Here is a 26,389-nt window from a genome sequence, read left to right as displayed (position 1 = left end):
TAAGGTGCCAACAAAAGAAATGGGTCATCAAAGTGTAATTAGAGATTGTATGTATTTTATAATAGAAAGTATTGTCTGAGCCTAAGGGAAAACAACTGAGAAATATTTTTGGCTTTCCTTTTTCTCACTGGCTTAATTCAAATGTGGACCACTGTTGTGTTCTGGACTTCCTCTTTAAGTTCACTTTATTATATGGCTGAACGTACGGGGGGCTGATCATGAGTAAGATAATCCAGAAAACCTCCCTTGATTCTCGCCTTCCCACTGGGGTGTGGATATGATGGTCTGTTTAAACAGATGATTACAATACCTCACCCAGGAGTATAGAAGCCAGGATCAATGCTTCTAATGGGAAAGCATTTCTCAGAATGCTGAGGAAGAATTAAAATGTCAAAAATCAGTAAAGTCAAATAGATTGGAGAGAAAACGAAGACCTCCCCAGCAATTGCCCAGTGAGATTAAGCCAGTTAAAATGTGTTTGGGTTCTTGATAATACCGGGATGCAAACTCTTGCCCTTAACCCTTGTGTGGTTAAGGACACAGTTGATTTTTCAAAGGAGATCAATATGCCAGCCACTCTTCTCATTTCTCTTTTAGGGTTTAAAATTAGTTGAGTGAAAAAATCAATTTTTAAATTCTAGTATTCATTAGATTCAACTGGAGAAGTGGTTAAGAATATAGATACTGCTTAGATGGAGGGAGTGTGGAATGAGTGAGCTGTGGGTGCCTCAGAGGGCAGTGGCCGCTTGACTCCAGTGTGATGAGTGCGATTGTGACGGGTCAGAGACCCTTCATTTGTGCTTCCGTGGGCATCTGAGGCGATTTTATGGTTACATGGAAAATAAACAACTCTATAAAAACTGGTTGAATTTTAATGTCATCTCTGGACCAGGGACCAAGAGGAAGGCGAGGCCCACCAGGAAGTCTTGGAGAAAAAGGCTTAGTGGGTGCTCAGGTAGGTTTGACAAACTCCCAGCTCAACACAGCTGCTCATTCTCCATGGCCAGTTCATAGACCTGTATGTCCCTGGACAAATAATGTAAAGATACACGGTTTGTTCTGGGATCTCTGGGTATCAGGACTTTCTAGAAATAGTTAATTTGAGGAAATAGACACTGACCACCAGCTATGTACCCCTTCTACTCTAAGGATACGTAGGATTGTGGGAATACAGTAATGAAGTAGATTCAGTTTGAGCCACAAGGGTGTGTAACACAAGCTCATGCTTACCTGTAGTACAAGAAATAGTACTATCAAAGGGGCATAAATGACCGATTTATTCCTCATAAACATATAAGGGAGCATTACTTAAAATCACCCCAATTTTATAGAAGAGAAAACTGAGGCTCCAAGGGATTTAATGATTTTTCACCTGAATGGTAAGTGGCTGAACGGGCCCCCAGCTTGGGTCTCTCTAGTGCCTGTGTAGTGCCTTCTCCACTTGCTATCCTGTGGTTCATAGGAGGGTCAGATCAGGTTGAAGCCGGTGGTTAGAAGTGGCCTCCTGTGGAAGGAGCATTTGAGAACAGCTTCAAAAACCCAAGCAGCACCATTTGAGCCAGGGATATAAAGTGTCTGGAAGATTCAAAATGGCCTACGCCATCTCTCTCTTGGTTGGGAAAGGTCAAGTCCTATAACTGATCATATCATTTTTGTTCTCACTTGATCATATTTTCTGTTTGGAGTGGGTAAAAGTTCATACAGTTGCCTTCCCAATGTCTTCATCAGATGGTGTTTTTCTCTAGTAGCCAGGTGATTCCTCCAGATCTTGGCATCTGGAGTATGTGGCCTCTTACACAGATCACCCTGCTCGCTCACCTCAGTCCCCTGCTCAGAGGTTAAATGTGCATGTTATGCACTTTGGAGGATAAAATTAATTGTATCAAACATCACAGCTGATTTGGGTTGTGGTCTTATTACAGGGGAATCCTGGGCCTCCAGGCCCAAATGGTTCAAAAGGAAAAGATGGACGGAGGGGAATGAAGGTGAGTGTCAGAAAGCTCACTCTTCCTTGTGCAACTGGATCCTTTCATGTGAGTATCTCCTTACATGATCGTTTCCAGTGTGAGAGACTGATGTGCTTGGTGATCACACGATTCTTCATTACCTTGTAGTTAGATAGATGGGGACCGAGAAGGAAAGATGCTTAGACAGCCATATAGCAAGATGGATGGATAGATGGTCACATACATCAGTAGACACAGACACATCGCTAATTAGATAAAAATACAGACTTACCACCAGAGTACATTCACATTCTAACACCTAGAAAAAGCTGTGGTAATATAAAATTCTGTAACTGGCGCTGCATACCTGGCTTGTTGATTTTCAATACCAAAATCTTTACTGTAATAAAGTTATTGGTATTTCGCAAAGTCTAGAGGAAGATTTCGGAGAAGGCAATGGCACCCCACTCCAGTACTTTTGCCTAGAAAATCCCATGGACAGAGGAGCCTGGTAGGCTGCAGTCCATGGGGTTGCTACGAATAGGACACGACTGAGCGACTTCACTTTCACTTTTCACTTTCATGCATTGGAGAAGGAAATGGCAACCCACTTCAGTGTTCTTGCCTGGAGAATCCCAGGGACAGGGGAGCCTGGTGGGCTGCCATCTGTGGGGTCGCACAGAATCGGACACGACTGAAGCAACTTAGCAGCAGCAGTCTATCTGTAAGCCAATATAGTGGGCTTCCCTGGTGACTCAGTGGTAAAGAAGCCACCTATGATCCTTGGTCGGGAATTTTCCCTGGAGAAGGAAATGGCAGCCCATTCCAGTGTTCTTGCCTGGAGAATCCCAGGGACGGGGGAGCCTGGTGGGCTGCCATCTGTGGGGTTGAACAGAGTTGGACACGACTGAAGCGACGTAGCAGCAGCAGCAACAGAGGAAGATTTGACATTAGACTGCAGGATGATGTCACGAGGACTTAAAAGGAATGTAAAATCTCTATGGAAAATGACATAAAATTGATTGCGCTTAGAAAATTAACTTCATGTTTGCCTTTTATTATAAAAGGGAGAGCTTGGTGATGTAGGAGAAAGAGGACCGCCAGGTCTACAAGGATCAGGAGGGCAACCTGTAAGTCTAGTTTCTCTGCTTTGGACTCCTGATAGAATTTCATGTTATTTGTTCTTGCTCCACAGAAAATTGTAACATTTTTGATGAAAACTTGGGGTTATGACTATGACATGAATCATCAGTAGAGCTGTTGTAAATCTCTGTAGTTCAAAGATTCCCAGACTCCTTATGTCAATACAGGCTCCAAAGATATCTTGGGATTTATTGTTGGAGAGGGAGGTTCCAAAAAGACTCTTCTGTGTGACAAAGATATTTTACAAGTGTTTGAGTCTTCAAGAATACAAAGATGTTATGAAACGTTTTTTTTTTTCTTCTTCTGGAAAAACAAGTAAGACAGCCAATCAGAGTTGCAAACTTTTAAAGGTCCGAGTTTGATTATTCAGAGCCTGTCATCATCTTTGGAGACCAAAGATGATCTGCAATGCTGTGCCTTTTCACCTTAGTCATTACTCTGAAGGTGAGAGCAAGTTAGTTATTTCATGACTATTTTCAATTTACTACCTCACTGTTACAGAGTAATGCTGTTTTTCCAACTCATATTTCTGAGATTTCTTTCATTACAGTAGGAAGGACCTGCTGCTGTTTTTCCCTCACTCAGCATTGAACTTGCCTTTTTTTTTTTTTTTTTTTTTTTTTTAGCAAGCAGAAGAAACAAAAACAGGCCTAAGAAGCTTAAACTTAAATGTGGAAAGGGGAAAAAAATAGGATTACTATCAAATGCGTTTACACTCAAGTCAGATGATAAGGTTAACACTGTTGATTAGACTATCTTGACTTGAAATAATGCTGGCCTGTCCCTGGAACAGGCCAGGCTGGAGAGCAGTGCCTTTCTTGAAGGTGTCCCCTCAGAGGGGACATCTCTAAAACATACAGTTTGGGCCTCTGGGGTTACAGATGCTGACGGTCTTGCATGTCCTTGAGCAGAGTGAAGCTGGAGTAAAGCAACTGAGCCTCATTCGCATCTTTTTCTCCCTTCGGTAATCTATTTCTGGCAAATTTATTTTTTACATTATTTTTCCTTCTTTTCAAAAATTTCAAACGTTCCCCCTTAGGTCATTACCATAACTTCTATGGCTTAAAATTAAAAAAATCTTCTCAGTTGATTTGGGTACAGTCTTTGTTCATTCAGCAAAGAATAGACAGAAAGTTCTGAGCTGACTCTTTGTTACAAGAGGCTCACTGTCTAAGTGCACAGTATAGATCCCAGTAGAATCATCAACATTTTCGTAATTGCTGCCCTCATCACCTCCGTGTGGAATTCCACCATCACCGCCTCCACCGTCATCAGTTCCGTCACCGTGACCAGCATCACCATCTCCACCACTGCCACGAATCAGCACCATCTAGGCCACCACCATCGCCACCACCATCGCCACTCCCCTACCAACATCACCAGCGCTACAGCCACCGCCAGAAGCAGAACAGTGGCACGAATCAAGCACTGTCCCTGTGCTTGGCACCACGCTAAGTGCTTTTCACGCATAATTCCTCTTAGTCTTTCAAAAAAAAAAAAAAAATCTTGCTGTGTAGATGATGTTATTATCCCCATGGTATGGTTTTTCCTGTGGTCATGTATGGATGTGAGAGTTGGACTGTGAAGAAAGCTGAGTGCCAAAGAATTGATGCTTTTGAACTGTGGTGTTGGAGAAGACTCTTGAGAGTCCCTTGGACTGCAAGGAGATCCAACCAGTCCATTCTGAAGGAGATCAGCCCTGGGATTTCTTTGGAAGGAATGATGCTAAAGCTGAAACTCCAATACTTTGGCCACCTCATGCAAAAGTTGACTCATTGGAAAAGACTCTGATGCTGGGAGGGATTGGGGGCAGGAGGAGAAGGGGATGACAGAGGATGAGATGGCTGGATGGCATCACTGACTTGATGGACGTGAGTCTGGGTGAACTCTGGAAGTTGGTGATGGACAGAGAGGCCTGGCGTGCTGCGATTCATGGGGTCGCAAAGAGTCGGACACGACTGAGCGACTGAACTGAACTGGACTGAACAGATGAGGAGGTTGAGTAACTTGGCCAAGGTCACTTATAGAACCAGTGTTGTAAGTGGAAAAAAAAGTCAGGTCCATCTGGGTTTATATCATATGGACCACATTGGCTTCATCCACCCCTCCTCTCCAATTTGTCTTTATCCCGAGAGACTTACCAGTTCTGAAGCTTCTTCTGTTGTGATTTTATCCTGCAAACAAAGCAAATTTAGCCCAAGGGGGAACTTTGTACAGTGATTTGGCTTCCTACAACCAAGATAGCATCTTGCTGAGGTCAGAATTTTGATGAAGAGGTGATCAAAAAATTAACACACACGTGCACACACACACACACACACACACACTCTTACTTATCTTGTGGTCTTTTAAAGTTTTAAACCCTTGTCCCCTCCTTATCCTGTGAAGGACATCTAGTGTTTGTGCTGTAGAGGTAGGAGAAATCTCCGCCAAATCCCCCCAACCTCTGCCAAGCCCCTCTGCCTTCCCTACCTCCTTGCCCTGCTGGTTTGTCCAAGAGTTCAGAGAATATTATCGACCAAGTGTTGTTGTGGATGACTCTACAATTCATCACGTATCTTTTTCTTAGGGTCTTCCCGGTCCAGAGGGATATGGACATCCAGGAAGAAAAGGAACAAAGGTGAGGGTTACCTGACAGATTATTCCCAACTAAAGATGGTAGTTTTTATTTTACTTCACTAGAATAAGAGTCATTACCCAAGTGGTGTACCAGAAATGGTTTCTGTGTATTTTTTTTTTAATGACATATATCAGAGCTGCCAGAGTTCCCTCCTTAAAAAATAAAAGCTGATTTAGTCTCTCCCTTATTTAAAAAACAAATTCCTAGCCCCACCCCAGCTCTGTGCACGCCAGGACTGTTGCAACTTCTTGTCTTTGCAAATGCTCTTGCCTCTGTTTGGGATGGCCTCCCCATCTCCTTCTTTTGGACCATTTTTACTCTCGTTCTTAGACCGACTCAAGTGTCAGATTCTTTCTGCTGATGCCCTACTGGGCTTCCCCAGACAGAAACCGTGCTGTGCCCTGTGTTCCTAAGGCCCAGTGTTCATGTTTCTACAGCAGCTTCCCCATCTAGGTTGGATTGTCATTTATCTGTGCAGCTACTTCCAGTTTGTGAACTTGCCGTCAGGCTTGCATCTTATTCATTTTTAGAAATGTTAAGTGTTTAATTTATTTATTTTAAAATTAATCTGTTTAAAAATATTGCCGTGTGGTTGATTTACACTGCTGAGTTAGTTTCAGGTGTACAGCAAAATGATTCCTCTATCTGTCTAAATCTCCTCTTTTTCAGATTCTTTTCCATTATAGCTTGTTACACATTTTTGAATATAGTACTGTGTGCTATACTGTAGACCTTTGTTGGTTATCTATTTTAGCAGTGTGTGTTAGTCACTCACTTGTGTCTGACTCTGTCCATGGAAGTCTCCAGGCAAAAACACTGGAGTGGGTAGCCATTCCCTTCTCCAGGGGATCTTCCTGACTCAGGGATTGAACCTGAGTCTCCTGCATTGCAGCAGATTCTTTACTGTCTGAACCACCAGTAAAGCCCCCACGGTTAGTAGAGTATAAATGTTAATCCCACACTCTGCCTTTCCCCTTTGGTAAGTTTGTTTTCTATGTCTGTGAGTCTATTTCTAGTAATATACTCATTTGTCTCATTTTTTAGACATTTTATTCATTTTTGTATTGCTGGAACAGAGCCTGGTGCTGGAAATAGCTGCTCAATAAGTATATTTGAATATTTCCTCCTATGAGAATCTGGTATTTTAGCAAAACCTCAGTGACAGAGGTTTTGAAGCTTGGAAACCCCATGAAGCTTGAATCAAATGTCATTGGCTGCAATTATTCTGGGGGCTTTAGCCCACAAGTTACATTTCTTGTCTCATAGAATCAGTCACTGGGCTGTGCAGCGGTGCTCAGCTGCTGAACAGGACTCTGGGCTGACTTTTCTGCCATTCTCTCATTTCCCCGTGGCTGCCAGATGGCACCACTGCCATTTCATCGAGCAGAAAAGAGCCCCGAGTGCCGTAAGTGCTTAGTAAATACCTGTGGAATGATGGAACATCTAGTTTAGCCTTGTCAGTGTGCAGATAAGAGTATGGAGATTCAGAGAAGTGAAGCTTCCTACCTCAGGTCACACAGCTTGAGCCAGATCTGAGTGTAGAAGGTAGCCTTTGGAGCCCCATCCTGGCAAATTAAATCTTTCTTCTCTAAGCTAGAGTTTGCATAGAAAGGATGCTGGAATTCAAACCGGCGTGTTTGGAGCCAGATGCCAGCTGTGAGCTAGCACGGGGGCCGTCCGTGCTCACCGTGACACAGTCTGCTGTGGGGCACAGGGCTGCAGTTTGCGCTTGCTGCGTTTTCTCCTGGCAGGACGCCGCGGTCCCCTTCAGGCTCTTACGCTGCCTGGCTCACTGCCTTTTCCTGGCTGGCTCACTCTTCTCCCCTCCAAGTTGACGACCTCATACCCACCTTTCTCCCCTCAAGCCTCTAAGACTTGCTTCGTCTTCTCCATTTTCAGCAGGTGACTGTGCCTCCTATTTCATTAAGTAAGTAGATCATTGAGGAGAAAACCGCTGCGTGCACCCACCGCCGCAAAGGCCGCCTGCTTGCCTCCGAGCTTGAGTGTCCAGCCTTCCTTGCACTGCCCTGCATCACAGTCTGTGCCGTTATCTGTCTGTGAGCCTCCTCGTGCCTCCTGTGGACCGAATTCCATTCCTTTTTTTTGGCTTCCTTAAAGCCCTGGCTCTTGCAGCAGTCACCTTTCTTTCCTGCATCATTACATTTTCTTCCCTCGCCATAGACCATTCCCATCAGTATACAAACAGGTGGAAATATCCCTCATCTAAAACAAACAAACAAATTAAAGAAAAACACCCAAACCAAAAAAAAAAAAAAAACCCAAACCCCCTCACTTAACTAGACTCCCATTGCCCCATTCTTCTCCTATAAAATTCTCGGAAGGAGCAGTCTGTATTAGTGGTTCTTACACAGGGGTGATTTTACCCTCCAGGGGGCATCTGGCAATACCTAGAGATGTTTTGGTTGTCTGAACTGGGGCAGGGGTGCTGCTGGCCTCTAGTAGGTGGAGACCAGAGATGCCGTTTTATGCTGTTTGATAGCCCTTCACGGCTAACAACCATCAGGTCTAAAATGTCAGTAGCGCCTCGGTTTGGAAATACCACCTTCTTCCCTCTGGTTCTCTGCAACTGATGACAGTTGAGCCTTCACTCCATGGCCCTCCCCTCTCACGACATCTGCTTCAGTCGTGGTAAATGTGTGCTGTGTTTGAGGAACAGTGGTGCTAAGTCCAGTGGTCAGTTCTTTGCCCACATTGTGCTACATGTCTCAGCGGCATTTGGCAGAGATGATCAAAAGGGCTTGATCTTTAAACCTTTCCCGACCCAACTTCCAGCACACACTACTTCCTTGGTTGTCACTGGCTGATCTTGCCTGGACCTTCTCAATGTTCTAGAGCACTAAATGTTGAAGACTCGAGATGACTCTATCCTCACATTTCCCTCCCTCCTTAGTTACTCCTGAGATGACCTGACTGATGGAGTCAAGTGCCATCCACCCTCCAATCTTCAGTTTATTTCTCTAGCCTGAACCAGTCTCTTAAGTTCCAAATACGTTTCCCTTGGTTATCTAATAGGTACATGAAAATTGGCATGTCCCAACCAACTTTTTTCTTCTTCTTTCATTTTATAATCTTTTATTATGGAAAAATCCAAACATATATATAAGTGAAGATACAAATGTAATGATCCCTCTTCCGATGTACACATTACCTAGTTCAAACAATGCAAAACACTTGGCCAGTTTAGTTTTGTTTTATTTGTGGTCTCACCCACTTTTCTTCACCCCTCTCCCAATTATTTTGAAGTAAATCCCTGGTAGTGTATCAGTTCGTTTCAGTCGTTCAGTCATGTCCAACTTTTTGCAACCCCATGGACTGCAGCATGCCAGGCCTCCCTGTCCATCACCAACTCCCAGAGCTTGCTCAAACTCATGTCCATCGAGTCGGTGATGCCATCTAACCATCTCATCCTCTGTCGTCCCCTTCTCCTCCTGCCCTCAATCTTTCCCAGCATCTAGGTCTTTCCTAATGAGTCACTTCTTCCCATCAGGTGGCCAAAGTATTGGAGTTTCAGCTTCAGCATCAGTCCTTCCAATGAATATTCAGGACTGTATATTTCATGCATAAACATTTCAGCTTGCATCTCTAAATATCCTTTAAAAATGTACAATACCGTCATCACACCTGCGTGCGTGCTAAGTCACTTCAGTCGTGTCCGACGCTTTGCGACCTATGGACTGTAGCCTACCAGGCTTCTCTGTCCATGTGATTTTCCCAGGCAAGAATACTGGAGTGGGTTGCCATTTTCCTCTCCAGGGGATCTTCCCGACCCAGAGATGGAATGTGTTTCTCTTTCATCTCCTTCGTTGGCACTGGCAGGCGGGTTCTTTGCCACCTGTGTCACCTGGGGAGCAATGATGCTGATCGCTTACGGTGAATGGTGCCACCAGATTCCCCGTCTCTGAAGCATAAAATTTCACTCTGGGACCAAAGACAGTCTCAGGCACCAAGAGCTTTGTGAGGCAAAGATTTTTATTTAAAGTGAAAGTGAAAAAGAAAAAGTGAAAAGTCATGTTTGACTTTTTGTGAAAAAAAAGAAAAAAAAAGAAAAAGTGAAAAAAGTTTCTTGCACAGGCATCAGAAGGGGGTCAAAGAGTACCCACCCCCACTATTTTAAGCAGGGCATTGGGTACTTCTCAGCTGATGGCTGAGAATAGAGAAAAAGAATTCCTCAAGGTCGTAAGAGCTCCATCCAACCCTCCCCCAAGGCAGACATCCTGAGATAACCAGCCCGAGACTAGCCAGGGAGAACAGGTTCTGAGCAACGTCTCAGACCAAGATATACCATTGCTGTGTAATCAGGGGGACAAGTCTTGAGATATGGGTTCCCATGCAAGATGTGCTACAATTATAATCGTTAACATAGAGTCTAAGAAAAGCATTTCCATGAGTAAGACACTGTCTCACTCTGTAATTATCAACTCCAGACCTAAAGAAAGGCCAGTTCTCAGGCAAGATACATTGTTGCACACGGCTTAAGGAAAGCATGAGGAGAATGTTCACCTCCTCCTGAAAGGTCCCTGGACTTGGGGCCGAAGTTATCTCTCTCAATCCTTTAGTATCATCAAACATGCAGTCAGTCAAAACTGATTCACCTGCCCTTCACCCTGCCTTCCCCAGCATGGGAAGTAGAGACTGCATCCTGCCAGTTACTCAAGACAGGTGCTTGTTTCATCTTTAATAAATCTCCTTTTCTCCCTGCCTGTGTTTAATCCATCAGCAAATGAGGGTGAGTCTGTCTTCAAAATACATACATGGGATGAGATTTCATCCCATCTCACCACGGCCAGTGCTGCCTCTGGGCTAAGCTAGCATGCTGCAATACCGTAATGACGGTCATCGCCACCTGACTGTTCTCCCTGCTTCTGCGCTTCCGGTTAGCTCTGCTTGAAGGAACCAGAGCCATGTTTAAAATTCAGAGTCAGATCATGTCACTTCTTTACTCACAGCCCAGCCGTGGCTCCTGATGGCTTTCAGAGTTAGCCGCACTGTTCCGTGACCTACACGACTCTCTGCAATCCACCCTCCCCACACCCTTGTTCTGTTTCACTGTTCCTCAGACTTGGCGCCTGTTCATACTCCTATTTATGGTTTTCACATACTCCTTCCTCTGCCTGGATGCTCTTCTTTGGCACATCTGTTTGGCTTGCTTCCGTAATTCTTTTTTTTTATTTTATTTTTTTTTTTTTTGTGCTTCTGTAATTCTTACTGGAAGAATAATGGAAGAATTCTTTACCCAAATGCCACCTCTCCAAAATGGTTTTGCCTGACACCCTGGTATAAAACAGTTACACTCCTCACCCCTACACGTCATTATCTGTTCCTTAATCCTTTTTTCCGGAATAGCATTGATCTTACCCTGGCAGACTGTATGTCCCTCTCTCACTAGCAGGTAAGTTCCTTGATGACAGGATCTTTATTCTGTTTACCATGGAATTCCCAATGCCTAGAGACATGTCTGGCAGACAGTAGGTGCTAAATACATACTTGTTGACTGAATGATTGCTTGGTAGTAGTATGTCTTTGGTCTGACAGTGATCACCTACTCTCCTGCAGCAATTTAGTGCCCCTTCCCTTGGTTTCCATTGGATCATACCTCTGGTTACTTAAACTGATAGATAAAAAATGCACAAGGAGAAAGTTTCGTTACACAATACATCAAGGAAGGAGGAGGAATTTGTAAAAATCATGTGTACATTGTTTTGCGTTGAGTTGTAGAAGGGAAATACGGCCACTTGGGAGGAGCTGAAGATAACAGCCGTTGTGATCGTTGTTTTTACTGGCACTGGTTTCTGAGTCTGTTTCCTCAAAATTGTAGTTCCTTCTTTTCCCCCCAACGAATGTCAAAGAAAGCTTAATCATATGACACTAAGCAAAGCCCTTATCTCATTTCTGACACTAGGGTGAACCTGGATTTCCTGGCTACCCTGGTGCACAAGTAAGAAGATATCTTTTTGGCCCTGATATCTGGTATGCAGTGTGTGTCATTTGTTTGTCCTTTATTTTTCTTTACACTCATGGTTCTGCTTTTGATTCTATTAAGGGAGAAGATGGTGACCCAGGCCACCGAGGAGAGAAGGGGGCAAAGGGACTCAGAGGGAAGAGGGTAAGAGCCAAATGAATTTCCCCACATCTACAGAGGTTACATTGTGACTCATAGGACTCCATTTCTACTGGGTTAATGGGTTTTTTAGCAGAAAGCCCATGTCCTCCTCAGAATATTCTACACCTTTCTTGGTCACTCCCCGCTTAATGATAATAAATAAATTATCATTTATCATCTAAATGTAAGTGCAGCTCACCAAACCATAACACAGAAAATTCAAGTTGGAGTTTCATTTACGCAGTATCAACCTTTTAAAGACAGTTTCAGGGGTACCCTTGTCTTTGGTAAATCTAGATGGTTTAGCCGCAGGATAATCATTACTGTTTCTTTAAGATTCTTCTAAGCCTTGACTTTCTTTTAGGTATTCTAGGACTGGACTCTCAAGAATGTGGCTGCCATCTTGGTGGACTTGGAGTCATGTTTCCTCTGTAGTTTAGGGTTTTTGCCATGAAACCATTAAAATCTTCAGGTTTGGAAGATTCTGTCTTGAAGATCCACAGTCACTGGCAGCCCTTCTTGAAAAAAGTAATTGGTGGATACCCCACACCTAGGTAGTGCTTAGCTGATGGATAGGGGCTTCCCTGGTGGCCCAGACGGTAAAGAATCTGCCTGCGATGTGGGAGAAAGATCCTTGGAGATTGATCCTTGGGTTGAGAAGATCCCCTGGAGAAGGGAATGGCTACCCACTCCAGTATTCTTGCCTGGAGAATTCCAGGGACAGAGGAGCCTGGCATGGAGTTGTAAAGAGTCAGACGTGACTGAGTGACTAACACTTCCACATTAGGGAGTTAGGTCTTTTGGGAGAAGAACATGGACTAGGGTTCAGTGTAGAAAAGAAGAATGGAAAGATAGTGTGTATTATCTGGGCAGTTTATGATTGGCATTTTCATAGACTGGCAAGGACATAAAGAAAAATTTGATCTATGTCTAACCTGACTTACTATTGGCTAATATTGTTGTTCAGTCACCAAGTCATGTTTGACTCTTCATGACCACATGGACTGCAGCACTCCAGGCTTCCCTGTCTCTCACCATTTCCTGGAGTTTTCCCATGTTCATGTCCATTGAACTGGTGATGCCACTCAACCTCTCATCCTCTGTTGCCTTCTTCTCCTTCTGCCTTCAGTCTTTCCCAGCATCAGGGTTTTTTTTCCAATGAGTCAGCTGTTTGCATCAGGTGGCCAAAGGACTGGAGCTTCAAACTTCAGCATCAGTCCCTCCTATGAATATTCAGGGTTGATTTCCTTTAAGATTGACTGGTTTGATCTCCTTGCTGTCCAGGGGACTCTCAGGAGTCTTCTCCAGCACCACAGTTCAATCAAAAGCATTAATTCTTCAGTGCTCTGCCTACTTTATGGTCCTGTTCTCACATCTGTACGTGTACTGGAAGGACCACAGCCTTGATTATACTGGCTAATATTACCTTTCTCAGTTAAACTTCTCTCTCCTGTTTAAAATTTAAAAAGATAAAGTGTCAGTTACACGCAGATAATTCAGTATCAGTTCAAATACCTGTAAGATGAGCAGTGAGTCCATGGACAGCATAGACTGCTTCTGAGACACTAAAGATCAGAAGCTAATAGGAACTTTTCCTTTCTCTTGATGCCTGACCCTCAATACTCATTTCCTGCATTCATTTAATTATGTGACGAGTCTCAGCTGAGGACTGAGACATAGTGTAAGACTCTGTCTGGAAGTATTTGTGCGAAGACACACACATTAACTCCAGTTAAGTATGTACGGTGGGGACTCAAGTGGTTCCCACAGAGATGCCTCCCCCCAGTCTGTGGGTCTCACCCCACTAACTGGTCCACAACAGACTCATTAGACCTCACATATAAGGACAACTTGGAATCTCAAAATGGGTCTATTGGTCTTAATCAAGTCGTGTTCAAGGGGTCGCTTACTCCTTTGGTTTGGTCATTTTCAGGGTAATGCTGGACTTCCTGGATTTGCTGGAACTCCAGGTGACCCAGGCCCTCCAGGACCAGTGGTAACACGGACTTCTCCTTTCTTTTATTTGAAAATAAAAGTGATTAAGGATTTGATGAGAGGCATCTCTAAGAAGAAATAAACGTTTAAAATGTGCAGGAGGAGCTTTATAGGGAATAGGCCAAACTTGCTTTAGAGGATGTTAGCGTCAAGTCCTTACACAATATGGTATTTATTAAATATAGATATTTTGACTTAAATGTGGGGAAGATGTTAGAGTGCCTGAAGATTCATGAATCTGTCTAAATGCAAAAATAATACATAAAGTTCACTGGAGAGTGAGCTTATCATTGTAAACAATGATAAGCTCCTTAAGGAATGACATTTATGCAAAAACCAGAAAGAAATCCTAACAAAATATGACATTTATAAAATCTTTCTTGAACTGACAATGTTACAGGTCCACAGATATTTGTAAAATTCTCTGGAAAGTCACTTGGTATGAAAGAAAAAACCTTGAGGTGATTGTCATTTTGCCTTATGCTTCATCCTACGAGGCCAGACTGTCATCCATGAAGGAAGGTGCAGGGAGTCAGCAGTGGGTTGAACCTGCAGCCTTCACTGCAGTTTAGTGCTTGTTGGAGAGGTGCACAAAAATCTTAAAGATAGATTCAAAAATCTTAAAAGTAGGAGGACCACCATGCCCATTTTACAGATGGAGAAACAAAGGCTGAGGAGGTTATAGTGAACTGCAGGAAGTCACAACTGACTACCTCACAGAGCCCGAATAAGAACAGAGAGCTTCAGAGTCCCAGGGTGGCTGGAGTTGGGTGGGTCTGTTGGGACGGTTTCCAGGGGAGACTTGTGTGTGCTCGAGAACAGATAGGGTGGTGGTGGGTGGCAGGGAAGGGAAAGGGGAGGGCTGGGGTCCACTTTAGCACTGCCTATCAGTGGTCCTGGAATCTTGAATGACCTTTTCCTGATTTTAATCCTCAACTGTGGCCTGGTCTCAAAATGACCTGGTCTCTTAAGGGTCTTTCTGTAGCATCTCCCTGGACACCCTGAACTCTGAGGTCTGGGACACCTCTCCTAGACACTCTGACCTCCTTCCTTAAGGAGTCAGACAGAACTTCAGGCCCAAAAGGGGTGGTCTCTGTACCTTGGTAAACTTCTCAAGTTCTCTTGCCAAGTCTTCAGAATAATGTGTTGGGCTTCCAAGAACTTGCATTTGAAACCCATTTCTGTCTTTTCCAGGGCATCAAGGGTCCCAAAGGTGTGGTAGATATGATGGTAGGTAAAGATTTTTTTTTTCATATTTTCAAGGATCTTTCTTATTTCTTCAGACATACAAAGCATAGTTATTTTATATTCTCTGATTCTTCCGGTATCTGAAATGGCTATAGAATCTGTTGTTTTTCCTGGGTGTGAATATTTTAATTCTAAACTTTATTTTTTTAAAAACACAAAAATTTCCACCTTCGCAAGATAGAAATCTGTAAAAATTCTTTAATTTCTCCTCTTGTAAGTTCTCTTGATACTTTAAAGTTTATAGACTTTACTCTAGTTGATTATAGCCAAATCAAATAAAAGGAACAGAATAATATTTTAAATATTTAAACAATATTTTAAAGAGTAGAATATTTTAAATCTGGATGTTTTTGAGTAATACTGGTTGGCATGAAAGGAAGACTTCGAAGTCTACTTGGGATGATCCCCTGGAGAAGGGAAAGGCTACCCACTCCCGTGTTATGACCTGGAGAATCTCATGGACTGTATAGTCCATGGGGTCGCAAAGAGTTGAACACGACTGAGAGACTTTCACTTTCTTTCACTTTTCACCCCTGTGTGAAAAACAAACAAGCTTTTTTGGTGAAGTGCAAAAATTGCTTATACAGTATTTATCTTTCTCTTTTTGACTCACTTCATTCTCTAACATGTATATATGGAATCTAGAAAAATGGCACTGAAGAATTTATTTACAGGGCAGCAGTGGAGAAACAAAGAGAATAGACTTATGGACATAGGGAAAGGGGAGGAGAGGGTAAGATGTATGGAAAGAGCAACAAGGAAACTTACATTTCCATATGTAAATAGATAGCCAAGGGGAATTTGCTGTATGATGCAGGGAACTCACTCTTGCCTGGAAAATCCCATGGACAGAGGAGCCTAAGAGGCTGCAGTCCATGGGGTCACTAAGAGTCGGACACGACTGAGGGACTTCACTTTGACTTTTCACTTTCATGCATTGGAGAAGGAAATGGCAACCCACTCCAGAACTCTTGCCTGGAGAATCCCAGGGACGGGGGAGCCTAGTGGGCTGCTGTCTATGGGGCTGCACAGAGTTGGACATGACTGAAGCAACTTAGCAGCAGCAGCAGGGAACTCAAACAGGGCTCTCTGTATCAACCTAGAGGAGTGGGTGGGGAGGGAGATGGGAGGGAGGTTCAAAAGGAGGGGATACATGTCTATCTGTGGCTGATTCATGTTGAGGTTTGACAGCAAACAGCAAAATTCTGTAAAGCAATTATCCTTCAATAAAAAATAAATTAAGTAAAAAACTTGCTTATGGAGTATTTATAAGCCAACACCTAGTATAGTAGGTGGAGAAGGCAATGGCAACCCACTCCAGTACTCTTGCCTGGAAAATCCCATGGACGGAGGAGCCTGGAAGGCTGCAGTCCATGGGGTTGCAAAGAGTCAGACATGACTGAGCGACTTCACTTTTACTTTTCACTTTCATGCATTGGAGAAGGAAATGACAACCCACTCCAGTACTCTTGCCTGGAAAATCCCAAGGATGGAGGAGCCTGGTAGGCTGTAGTCCTTGGGGTCGCTAAGAGTTGGACACGACTGAGTGACTTCACTTTCACTTTTCACTTTCATGCATTGGAGGAGGAAATGGCAACCCACTCCAGTGTTCTTGCCTGGAGAATCCCAGGGACGGGGGAGCCTGGTGGGCTGCCATCTATGGGGTCGCACAGAGTCGGACACAACTGAAGTGACTTAGCAGTATGGTAGAGGCCACTGTGTCTTATGGCGCACCTGAAAAGGATTTCAGCCTTATGATTATTTTTCACGTCCCAGGTACAAAAGTACAGTGGTGGGAGGTAGGGAAGGGTGTGGAGCAACTGAGGAGCAGAACATAATGGGGTCGGTTGGAGAAGAGGACAGAGCAGAGAGGAAGGGGTTAAGGGAGCAATGAGGGTTCCTAGGGGAGGTGCTGAGGGTACAATGTCTTGGCTGTCGCTCTGAAGAAATGTTACAGGAGTCACTAATGTAGAGACCCAAGAATTGAAGGCATTCCTCTGCTTTTTGTGCTGAGATTCCTGGATTAAACTTCTTCAAAATCAAATTTGCTTCCATTCCTTTGTTAAGCAGATAAAAAAAAAAAAAGAAGGGTTCCCCTTTTCTACCTATCTCTAATAATATGGGCAGTGTATTAGATATAAAATATTTATAACTTCTGGAAAGTTTTATCTGCTGTGATAAATTTTGGGTTTTCTGTTGTGGATTAAAAAGCATCAGATAGGCACTGATTCCTTATAAGGTTTCTAAGTCATGAGGTTGAGGAGGAATATGCTTCAAATTAAATACTCTTTATTTTCCATCTTTCTAACAGCCTTGTGAAATCATCAAGTTCGCTCGTGAAAATTGTCGTAAGTTGTTACAAAGCCTCAAAAGGAGCCAGCACTGTGAAGTGGGGATGGATCATGCTTTGGGAGCATAAGTCACCTGGGATTTGGAGAAGCATGGTCCATCCCGGAAGGGTCTTTTACAATTTATAATATATTCGGCTCAGTTCCCCCTTGGGTAAGTAACCTTCTTCAACGTGATCTCAGCAATGAAGTGGATGATACGGAGAACAGTATGGAGGTTCCTTAAAGAACTAAAAACAAAGCCACCACACTATCCTGCAGCCCCACTCCTGGGTGTGTATCTGGAGAAAACCATACTTTAAAAAGATACACACACCCCAGTGTTCATTACAGCACTGTTTACAGTAGTCAAGACATGGAAGCAACCTAGATATCCATCGAGAGATGAATGGATAAAAAAATGTGGTATTATAGTGAAGTGGTCATATTAAGTGAAGTCAGACAGAGAAAGACAAATCTCATATGATATCCTTATATGTGGCATCTAAGACAAAAAGTTACAAATGAACTTATTTACAAAATAAAAATAGACCCACAAACATGAAACAAACTTACAGTTACTGAAAGGGAAATGGGGAGGAACAAATTAGGAATTTGGGATTAATATACTGCTATTTATAAAATAACCAACAAGGACCTACCATATATAGCACAGGGAACTGTACTCAATATTTTGTAATAACCTACAAGGGAAAAATATGAAAAAGAATATATACACACGTGTGTATAACTGAATTACTTTGTTGTACACCTGAAATTAGCATGACATTATAAATAAACTATACTTCAATAAAATGAAGTTAAAACACATGAAATGGACAAAAGGCATGCTATCTCAACAGCGAAGAAAAATTCCACTGCAGCATGGCACCTCACACAATAACTGGACACTTGCACATCTCTGTGCTTCTTAACACAAAACAGGCAAAGAGAAGCTCTGTTCTTTTATTTCATCCATTAAACAAGGGAGATCAACAATGAGCCTTCAGTAAGTAATGCTGCTAAGTCACTTCAGTCGTGTCCGACTCTGTGCGACCCCATAGATGGCAGCCCACCAGGCTTCCCCGTCCCTGGGATTCTCCAGGCAAGAACACTGGAGTGGGTTGCCATTTCCTGCTCCAATGCATGAAAGTGAAAAGTGAAAGTGAAGTCGCTCAGTCGTGTCCGACTCTTTGCGACCCCATGGACTGCAGCCTACCAGCCTTCTCCGTCCATGGGATTTTCCAGGCAAAAGTACTGGAGTGGGTTGCCATTGCCTTCTCCCAGTAAGTAATGGGTCCTTTTAAATTGACATTTGTGTTTTAAAAATGGAACTATGAATCCTCAAATCTTAAGTAATGCTTGTCATGTTCCCAGATTGAAATTCATTGACTGTCTTCAGTGTACTCCAGGATATTTACACCTATAATATACACCGGCAATGGGAAGTGAACATTAACTTGGCAAGTTGCTTAGTTTGGGTTTTCTCCCAAACCATCCCACCCCTCTTACACTAATTCTCCCATGTTCTGTCCATTCCCATTCAGTTACTGTTCAGAAAGATTCTGGATTTTTTTTCTCCTAGAAATCATAAAGAATAATACCATTATGTTGACCACAAAGGAAAAAAGTTTCAAAGTTAAAAGTGAAACTCCTTTTACGTTCAGAAGCATTGTGAAGTAAAAAATAAACAGAAAAAAAGTGGGAAAACATATGCAATATAAGCCATGAACCCAGGGAAACGCTCTAACTTCCTTACTCCATCATGTTGAAATATATAAAATCACTGCTACTCAATCATTTTCATCTACAAAAACAGGCACTTCATAATTTGCTAAACCTGAGTGTAAAATACTCTTTTAGATTGAAAATGGGTCAACCTCATGAATGGAGGATTCAGGAAAGAAAAATTACAATACACCTGTAGCAACGGTTGACTTCATAATCAGTCAAATAATACAAATTAAAATAAGATATTTTTTGTTTAAATTGGAAATATTTTTAAGATGAGAAAAAAGTCCCTATCCAAGGTTGAGAAATGTAGGCATGTCAATTGGCACAACTTTTCTGAAAAGCCACTGGACAATGTATTTATCAAAAGCCATAATTGTAGAGACTCATTTGGGGCTGTAATTGGACAGATATGCAAGGTTCAAGTATTCTCATCACAAAGGGATGTTGGCACGAGACATCATAGTTCTCCAGATGATATTGCTCTAAATTTATTGATGGAAAGAATAGATGTTCATCATATATGAAGTGAAAAAAGATTCAGTATAGAACACATCATAAGCTCCAAGTCTTATAAAATAAAACAAAGCATGTGTTGTTGTTGTTTAATTGTGTCCAACCCTTTGCGACCCCATGGACTGTAGCCTGCCAGGCTCCTCTGGATTTCCCTCCATGGGATTTCGCAATCAAGAATACTGGAGTGGGTTGCCATTTCCTCCTCCAGGGATCTTCCTAACCCAGGGATTGATCTCAAGTCTCCTGCATTGACAGGTAGATTCTTTACTGCTAAGGCACCATGGCAGCCCCAAACAAATTATACATATATACATACACATGTATGTGATAAATTAAGGGTGATTTTAATTTTTGTTTTCTAGTATCTTCCATTAAAATATATTGCTTGTGTATACACATTTATACATAATATGTGCACCACATTAATAATTGTTATTAATAATATATTAATACATAAATTAATAAACAATAATATAATATTAATACTTGGGCTTCACTAGTGGCTCAGAGAGTAAAGAATCTGCCTCAATGTGGGAGACCCAGGTTCAATTCCTGGGTCAGAAGAACCCCTGGAGAAGGGAATTGTAACCCATTCCAGTATTCTTGTCTGGAGAATCCCATGGACAGAGGAGCTTGGTGGGCTACAGTCCATAGAGTCACAAATAGTTGGACATGACTGAACAGCTAATACACACAATATTAATACTTACTTACTAATATTACTATGTTTTATTATAGATATGGTTTAAGATAGGTGTGTATATACATATGTGTGTGTGTATATAGTTTCTGAGTAGCTCAATGTATTATATTTAAGTCCATTCAGTACAGTGTGACTCAGCTCAAAAGCAGGGACACAAACATAGTTCTTGAATCAGAGCCTGAGACAGTCAGTCTGGAGTTGGTGGAGTGCCATGGTGCTCAGGGGTACAGGCTCTTTATTATATAACATATAATAATATAAATTATGTATTATAATATCAGTCAGGTCAGTTCAGTTCAGTCACTCAGTCATGTCTGACTCTTTGCGACCCCATGAATTGCAGCACGCCAGGCCTCCCTGTCCATCACCAACTCCCGGAGTTCACTCAGACTCACGTCCATCGAGTCAGTGATGCCATCCAACCATCTCATCCTCTGTCGTCCCCTACTCCTCCTGCCCCCAATCCCTCCCAGCATCAGAGTCTTTTCCAATGAGTCAACTCTTCGCATGAGGTGGCCAAAGTATTGGAGTTTCAGCTTTAGCATCATTCCTTCCAAAGAAATCCCAGGGCTGATCTCCTTCAGAATGGACTGGTTGGATCTCCTTGCAGTCCAAGGGACTCTCAAGAGTCTTCTCCAGCACCACAGTTCAAAAGCATCAGTTCTTTGGCGCTCAGCCTTTTTCACAGTCCAACTCTCACATCCATACATGACCACAGGAAAAACCATAGCCTTGACTAGACGAACCTTTGTTGGCAAAGTAATGTCTTTGCTTTTCAATATGCTATCTAGGTTGGTCATAACTTTTCTTCCAAGGAGTAAGCATCTTTTAATTTCATGGCTGCAGTCACCATCTGCAGTGATTTTGGAGCCCCCAAAAATAAAGTCTGACACTGTTTCCACTGTTTCCCTCTGGCGCTGGGGCAGGGGTGCTCTTTCCCATATCACCTTATGACCCAAGATGTCTGTCAAGCTTCAGCCAGCAGGTAAAGAAAGGAAAAGTATACTTGTTTGGAGTAAGATGCTATCCCACTGAGAAATGCAGTCTTTGTTCCAGGCATCCATATACCCAGTCAGAGACTGGGGTTCTTTTACTATGGGGAAAAGCGGGGAGTGGATATTGGAGAGCAAGCTGAGGTCTCTGCCACACTCAGGCAGGAGTCACAGAGGCTTGAATTTCTCAGAGGAGATGGTTTTCATATCAATGCTGGCAAAAGTGTCTTTGCCTATGTCAATTAACAATGTCCTCTTTTCTCTCCCAAAACATTTCCCTTCCAGCCTGTTCAGCAGGTAAATAACATTTGTTAATATTCATTCCGGCCTTCACCCATGTACAGGCATCGCAGACAGTTCTAAATCTGTGTCTCCACATGTCTAGGTGTTTCTAAATGCCCAGCGTTCCCAACCGAGGTGGTCTTCGCCTTGGACACATCAGATGACGTCTCCCGGTTGGATTTTGAGAGGATGAGAGACATTTTACTGTCTCTGCTGATGAAGATGGAAATCAGTGGGAGTAACTGCCCTGTGGGTGCACGGGTGGCCATTGTCTCCTACAGCAACAGAACCGATTACCTGGTTCGCCTCTCTGACCGCAAGGTGGGGCCCGCGCTGCTGCGGGCGGTCAGGGGGCTGTCGCTGGCAGGGTCATCTGGCAGCCGGCGCCTTGGGGACGCCATGAGGTTTGTGGCTAGACACGCTTTCAAGCGCGTGCGTGCAGGCCGTCTCCTGAGGAAGGTGGCAGTGTTCTTCCAGGCGGGCCCGACCCCGGATGCAGGTTCTATTAGCACCGCCATGCTAGAGCTCAGTGCGCTGGACATCACTGCTGTGGTTATCACCTTCACGGAGGACCACAACCTCCCGGATGCCCTGCTGGTGAGTGGGGGATTGAGGCTGGGCAGGGGTCCAGGGGTTAGTGCTTACCTAGTGGGGAGTGAGAGCTGGTCAGGGGAAGAATTCTCCAGAAACTGATGTATATGTGTGTGTGGGAGACAGGTACAGGATTAGGGGGATGTCTTGTTACAGATTCTGCTGCCAGTGTTACTGCCGGTGCCTAGTGGCCATCCTTGGAGTAGCCATCGAGTATATACTCCATGCCGTGTGCCTTTTAAAGAGTCTTATTGAACTCCTCTCAAACTTTATAAGGTAGATGTCATCGTAGAGCTCCATTTCAGAGATGAGAATACTGAGGCTTAGACAGGTTAAGTATGTCATCACAGGTCAAATGTCTTGTTAGGTGCTGGCTGATTTTTATCTACCTTAATAGCTGGTGCTTACCCACTCTGCTAACCTGTATGATGAGGCGGGGGGTTGAGGGTGGTCCACCGACTGTAATTTATCTTCTCTGTTTTACTTGGGATATAAAACCCATGGAGGCTTACCTGGTGGCTCAGTGGTAGAGAATCCGCCTGCTAATGCAGGAGACGCAGGCTCGATCCCTGGGTTGGGAAGATCCCTGGAGGAGGAAATGGCAACCCACTCCAGTATTCTTTCCTGGGAAATCCCATGGACAGAGGAGCCTCGTGGGCTACAGTCCACAGGGTCTCAAAAGATTTGGACGTGACTGAGCATTCAGCACACGCATACATAAAATCCATATACAAAGTGTATAAGGGGTAGTGATTTTAAGGATACAGCTAGATGGGTTTTTATATGTGTTTAAAGCCCAATGACCAAGACATAGTTCAAGGTAACTGAATACTTCAGGCATTCTGTATGTTTGCTCATATGACCTTTCCAGCTTCTGTCACCATCGAATGGTTTCATCTGGTCCTTTGTGCAAATTGAATCCTACAGCATGTATCTCTTTGTATCTGGCTTCTTTCACTCAACTTACTGTCTGTTCTCTTGTTCATCCTTATAGATTAATTTTTTATTGAGTAATTTTTTAAAACTAAAGTTTTCTAGTGTATGTATATACCACACTTTATTATTTGAAATTGAAATATAGTTGATTTTAGTTTTGTGTTTCAGGTATACAGCTCAATGATTCAAATATATTCTTTTCCATTATATTATTGCCACAGGTGTTGTATATAATTCCCTGTGCTATACAGTAGATCTTTGTTGTTTATCTGTTTTGTATATAGCAGTGTGCATATGCTAATCCCAAACTCCTAACTTATCCCTCCTTCCTTTTTCCCCTTTGGTAACCATGTGTTGGTTTGCTACATGTACCACAATGTATTCATCGATCTAGTCTCTAAACTTTACTTTTCTAACTAAAACCCATGTAAAACATTCTTATGGAACATCTGGGATGATTTATAAGAATGAAAGACGATTGCCTTCTTAAGTGATTTCAGGAGGCTGATGCATATCAGCTTGAGCTATGTTCCACTGGCAATATTCAACTGTTTCTGACCTGCAAAAATGGAAATGTCATATGGTTCAATCTAATAGCTAAAAAAGTCATCTGTGCTGGACCATTTAGTTTTCTCTGAAGGTTGGGTGTGCAGTTTGTGTGGGAGGTGGGCGGTTTTGTTGACATAGCTGTGACTATGCTTCTAGGAATCAATAGGTAAAATTGTGACAGTTTGTGAACTCTTGAGAAGGATGGACAAAATATCTTTAGTTTTCAGTCCCTCTTGCCTCCCAGGATGTCTGGACAGGAATGGGTAGGGGATGGTGGCAACTCTCAGTAACTGCCTTGAATCGATTAGTAAAGGCAGAGTGAGACAAGCTGTGATCATTCAGTCACTAAGTCGTGTCCAACTCTTTGCTACCCCATGGACTGCAGCACACCAGGCTTCCCTGCCGGGGTCCAGCCCCGGCTGATACAGGGAGTTCAAAGCGGGGACGGCGTCGGCAAGGATCAGGATACAATAGCTTCAATTAGATATTAATTAAAGATGTAAAGAGTAATAGAATAAGGATAGCTCAGTAGGAAAACTCAGTGGAGAAAAGAGGCTGAGTAGCTTGGTTTACGCGGGAGACCAATAAAACTCAAGACAAGAAGCTTGCACCACTTACGTAGGCCGCAGATGTCCTTCCATTCTCCCGAAGGAGAGGAGACACTGAGGCCTCCCCGGTCGGATCTTAGAAGCCCAGGCAAAATTAGTAAGCTTGGTGGGTTCCGCGCTCCAGATGGAGATTCAGCCAGAGTGAGAGAGAGAGCAACATGGGGAGACCAGTATTTCGAGAAACTGATCCCAATTCTTTATTTTCCATGGTCTACTTTTATACACTGAGATGTTATGCAAAAGTCACGTGGGGTCAGCAGTCCTGACTTTTATCAAAGTCAGGTGCTTCATACAAATGTATACAGAGGTCTTAGGGGTGTTACATCATCTTCTGGCCAGGGGGCCTGCTGACAATTTATGACCCTCTCCTTGTGACAGCGGTCAGTCAACCAGGACACTTATTTCTCCAGGGGTGATTATTCTTAAAACAGATGCCACCCAGATAAAGTTACATTCCTATAGGGTGAGGGTGTAGTGGGTTTTAGTTAAGGAAAGAATTTACTTAGCCTAAGGTCTAACATGATTAATATCAAAGGTTAATATTTATTTCTTCTATATATTCATTAATGTGTATAAGGGCAGGGGATGTGAAGACTTAGCAACAAACATTGGCTCAACAAATGAAAAACCCTTCACCAATACAATTTCTAATCAGCCCATTATACTTATACTAATGGTTTTCTAACTTTTCTAAGGAACCTGTTTTTAGAAGGTTTAAAGCATCTCATGCTTCTCACGGTTGGGAGGCTGTGAGCAATCACATGTGACCAGACAAGCCTGTCAGGCAGGCTGGAGAACCTTCAGAGGAGTTTGTAGGTTAAAACACTCTTGTCACGCCCAGGACTTTTTATTAACTGGAGCTCTAAGTTAACTCCTTCTCCAAAAGAGATGGTGAGGGACATCCCCCCGTAAAGTCAGAGGTGTAGGTGAGAGCACAAAGTAGTAAAGTAGGCAGGCTCTGGTTATGGGGGTAGATGCTCGAGGATTTCCAGGGGGACTCCTGAGGCTCGATCCCACCTTTGCGTATGTCGAGCCTCCTTCCCCATGACCTTTGCCACGGGCTGAGTGCCTCACTCTGGCCCCCAACATCTCCCCCTTTTTTATTTCTTAAAACAGCCAGATGCAGCTCAGTCACGAGCTTCCAAATACTCTGCTGAAGAATCCTGACAATACAAGGAAGTTTTCCCAAAACTCGAGTCTTTGACTCAGGAGTCAGTGTTTGTCCCAAGATATACATCACATCCTTCCAAGTGAGGTCATAAAGCATAGTAACACCCTTAAAATCTCTAATATATTTTTCTGGGTCCTCTAAATAGTCTCCCAGATCCTCCTTGATTCTTTGTATTTCTTGATAAGAGAAAGCCTTATTAACTCTCACAGACTGATTATTTCTCCCGGTGGGTGTTTCAACTAAAGGGAGAGAAAGGGAGGGCTCCATATTCATGAAAACAGAGACATGGACCTTGCTCAGTATATCCCTTCCCAAAAGGGGTGAGGGAGATTCTGGCACAATCAGAAACTCGTGTGAAAACAGTACAGAATCCCAGTTGCAAGATAAAGAATAACTGAAATAATACATTCTGGTTCATCCAGACAGTCCCATTATGGAAGCGGATGGGGAAGAAAGTGGGCCAGGGGCTTCAGTAAGCACAGAAAAAGTTGCCCCAGTATCTAAAAGGAAATCGACGGATTGGCCCCCCACAACTATTAATACCCGGGGTTCCTCAAGTGTAATTAGGAATGGAGCTTGTGTGGGGACCCCCGGGCACCTTCAGTTCTGATTGTCTTGAGAGTCCGACCCCGGAGACCTACGCCTCTGGGGGCAGTCTCTCTTCCAGTGTGGTCCTTTGCAGACCGGACATGGAGCCGGGGGCGGCTTAAATGCCTGAGGGCAATCCCGCTTGAGGTGCCCCTCCTTTCCACAGTAATAGCAAGCCCATCCCTTTTCACCTGGGCCCCTCTGGGCATTTTTCTCCGGCTGTTTAAGAACGTTTTTCATAGCCATGGCGAAGGCTTTCGCCTTTTCCTTTGTTTTTTGTTTTTTTTGCCTTTCTTTCTTTTCCTCATATTCCCTATCATAA

At 43.3% G+C, this 26,389-nt stretch overlaps 1 protein-coding gene across 1 annotated transcript in view; it reads left to right on the top strand.

Annotated features, from left to right (window-relative positions):
* LOC102391810 (collagen alpha-4(VI) chain) overlaps positions 1-26,389 on the top strand; it is a 152,227-nt gene that overhangs the window by 84,964 nt on the left and 40,874 nt on the right. Inside the window, 11 exon segments of the mRNA XM_045166790.1 lie at positions 893-955; positions 1,923-1,985; positions 3,014-3,076; positions 5,659-5,709; positions 11,630-11,665; positions 11,771-11,833; positions 13,764-13,826; positions 15,020-15,055; positions 17,385-17,421; positions 21,628-21,639; positions 21,728-22,221. Of these exon segments, the coding sequence (XP_045022725.1) occupies positions 893-955; positions 1,923-1,985; positions 3,014-3,076; positions 5,659-5,709; positions 11,630-11,665; positions 11,771-11,833; positions 13,764-13,826; positions 15,020-15,055; positions 17,385-17,421; positions 21,628-21,639; positions 21,728-22,221 (981 nt within the window).

The sequence above is a fragment of the Bubalus bubalis genome, chromosome 1, assembly GCF_019923935.1.
Source record: "Bubalus bubalis isolate 160015118507 breed Murrah chromosome 1, NDDB_SH_1, whole genome shotgun sequence".
Lineage (NCBI taxonomy): Eukaryota > Metazoa > Chordata > Mammalia > Artiodactyla > Bovidae > Bubalus > Bubalus bubalis.
The sequence above is the reverse complement of the archived record's forward strand: the minus strand, read 5'-3'. Positions and strand labels throughout refer to the sequence as shown.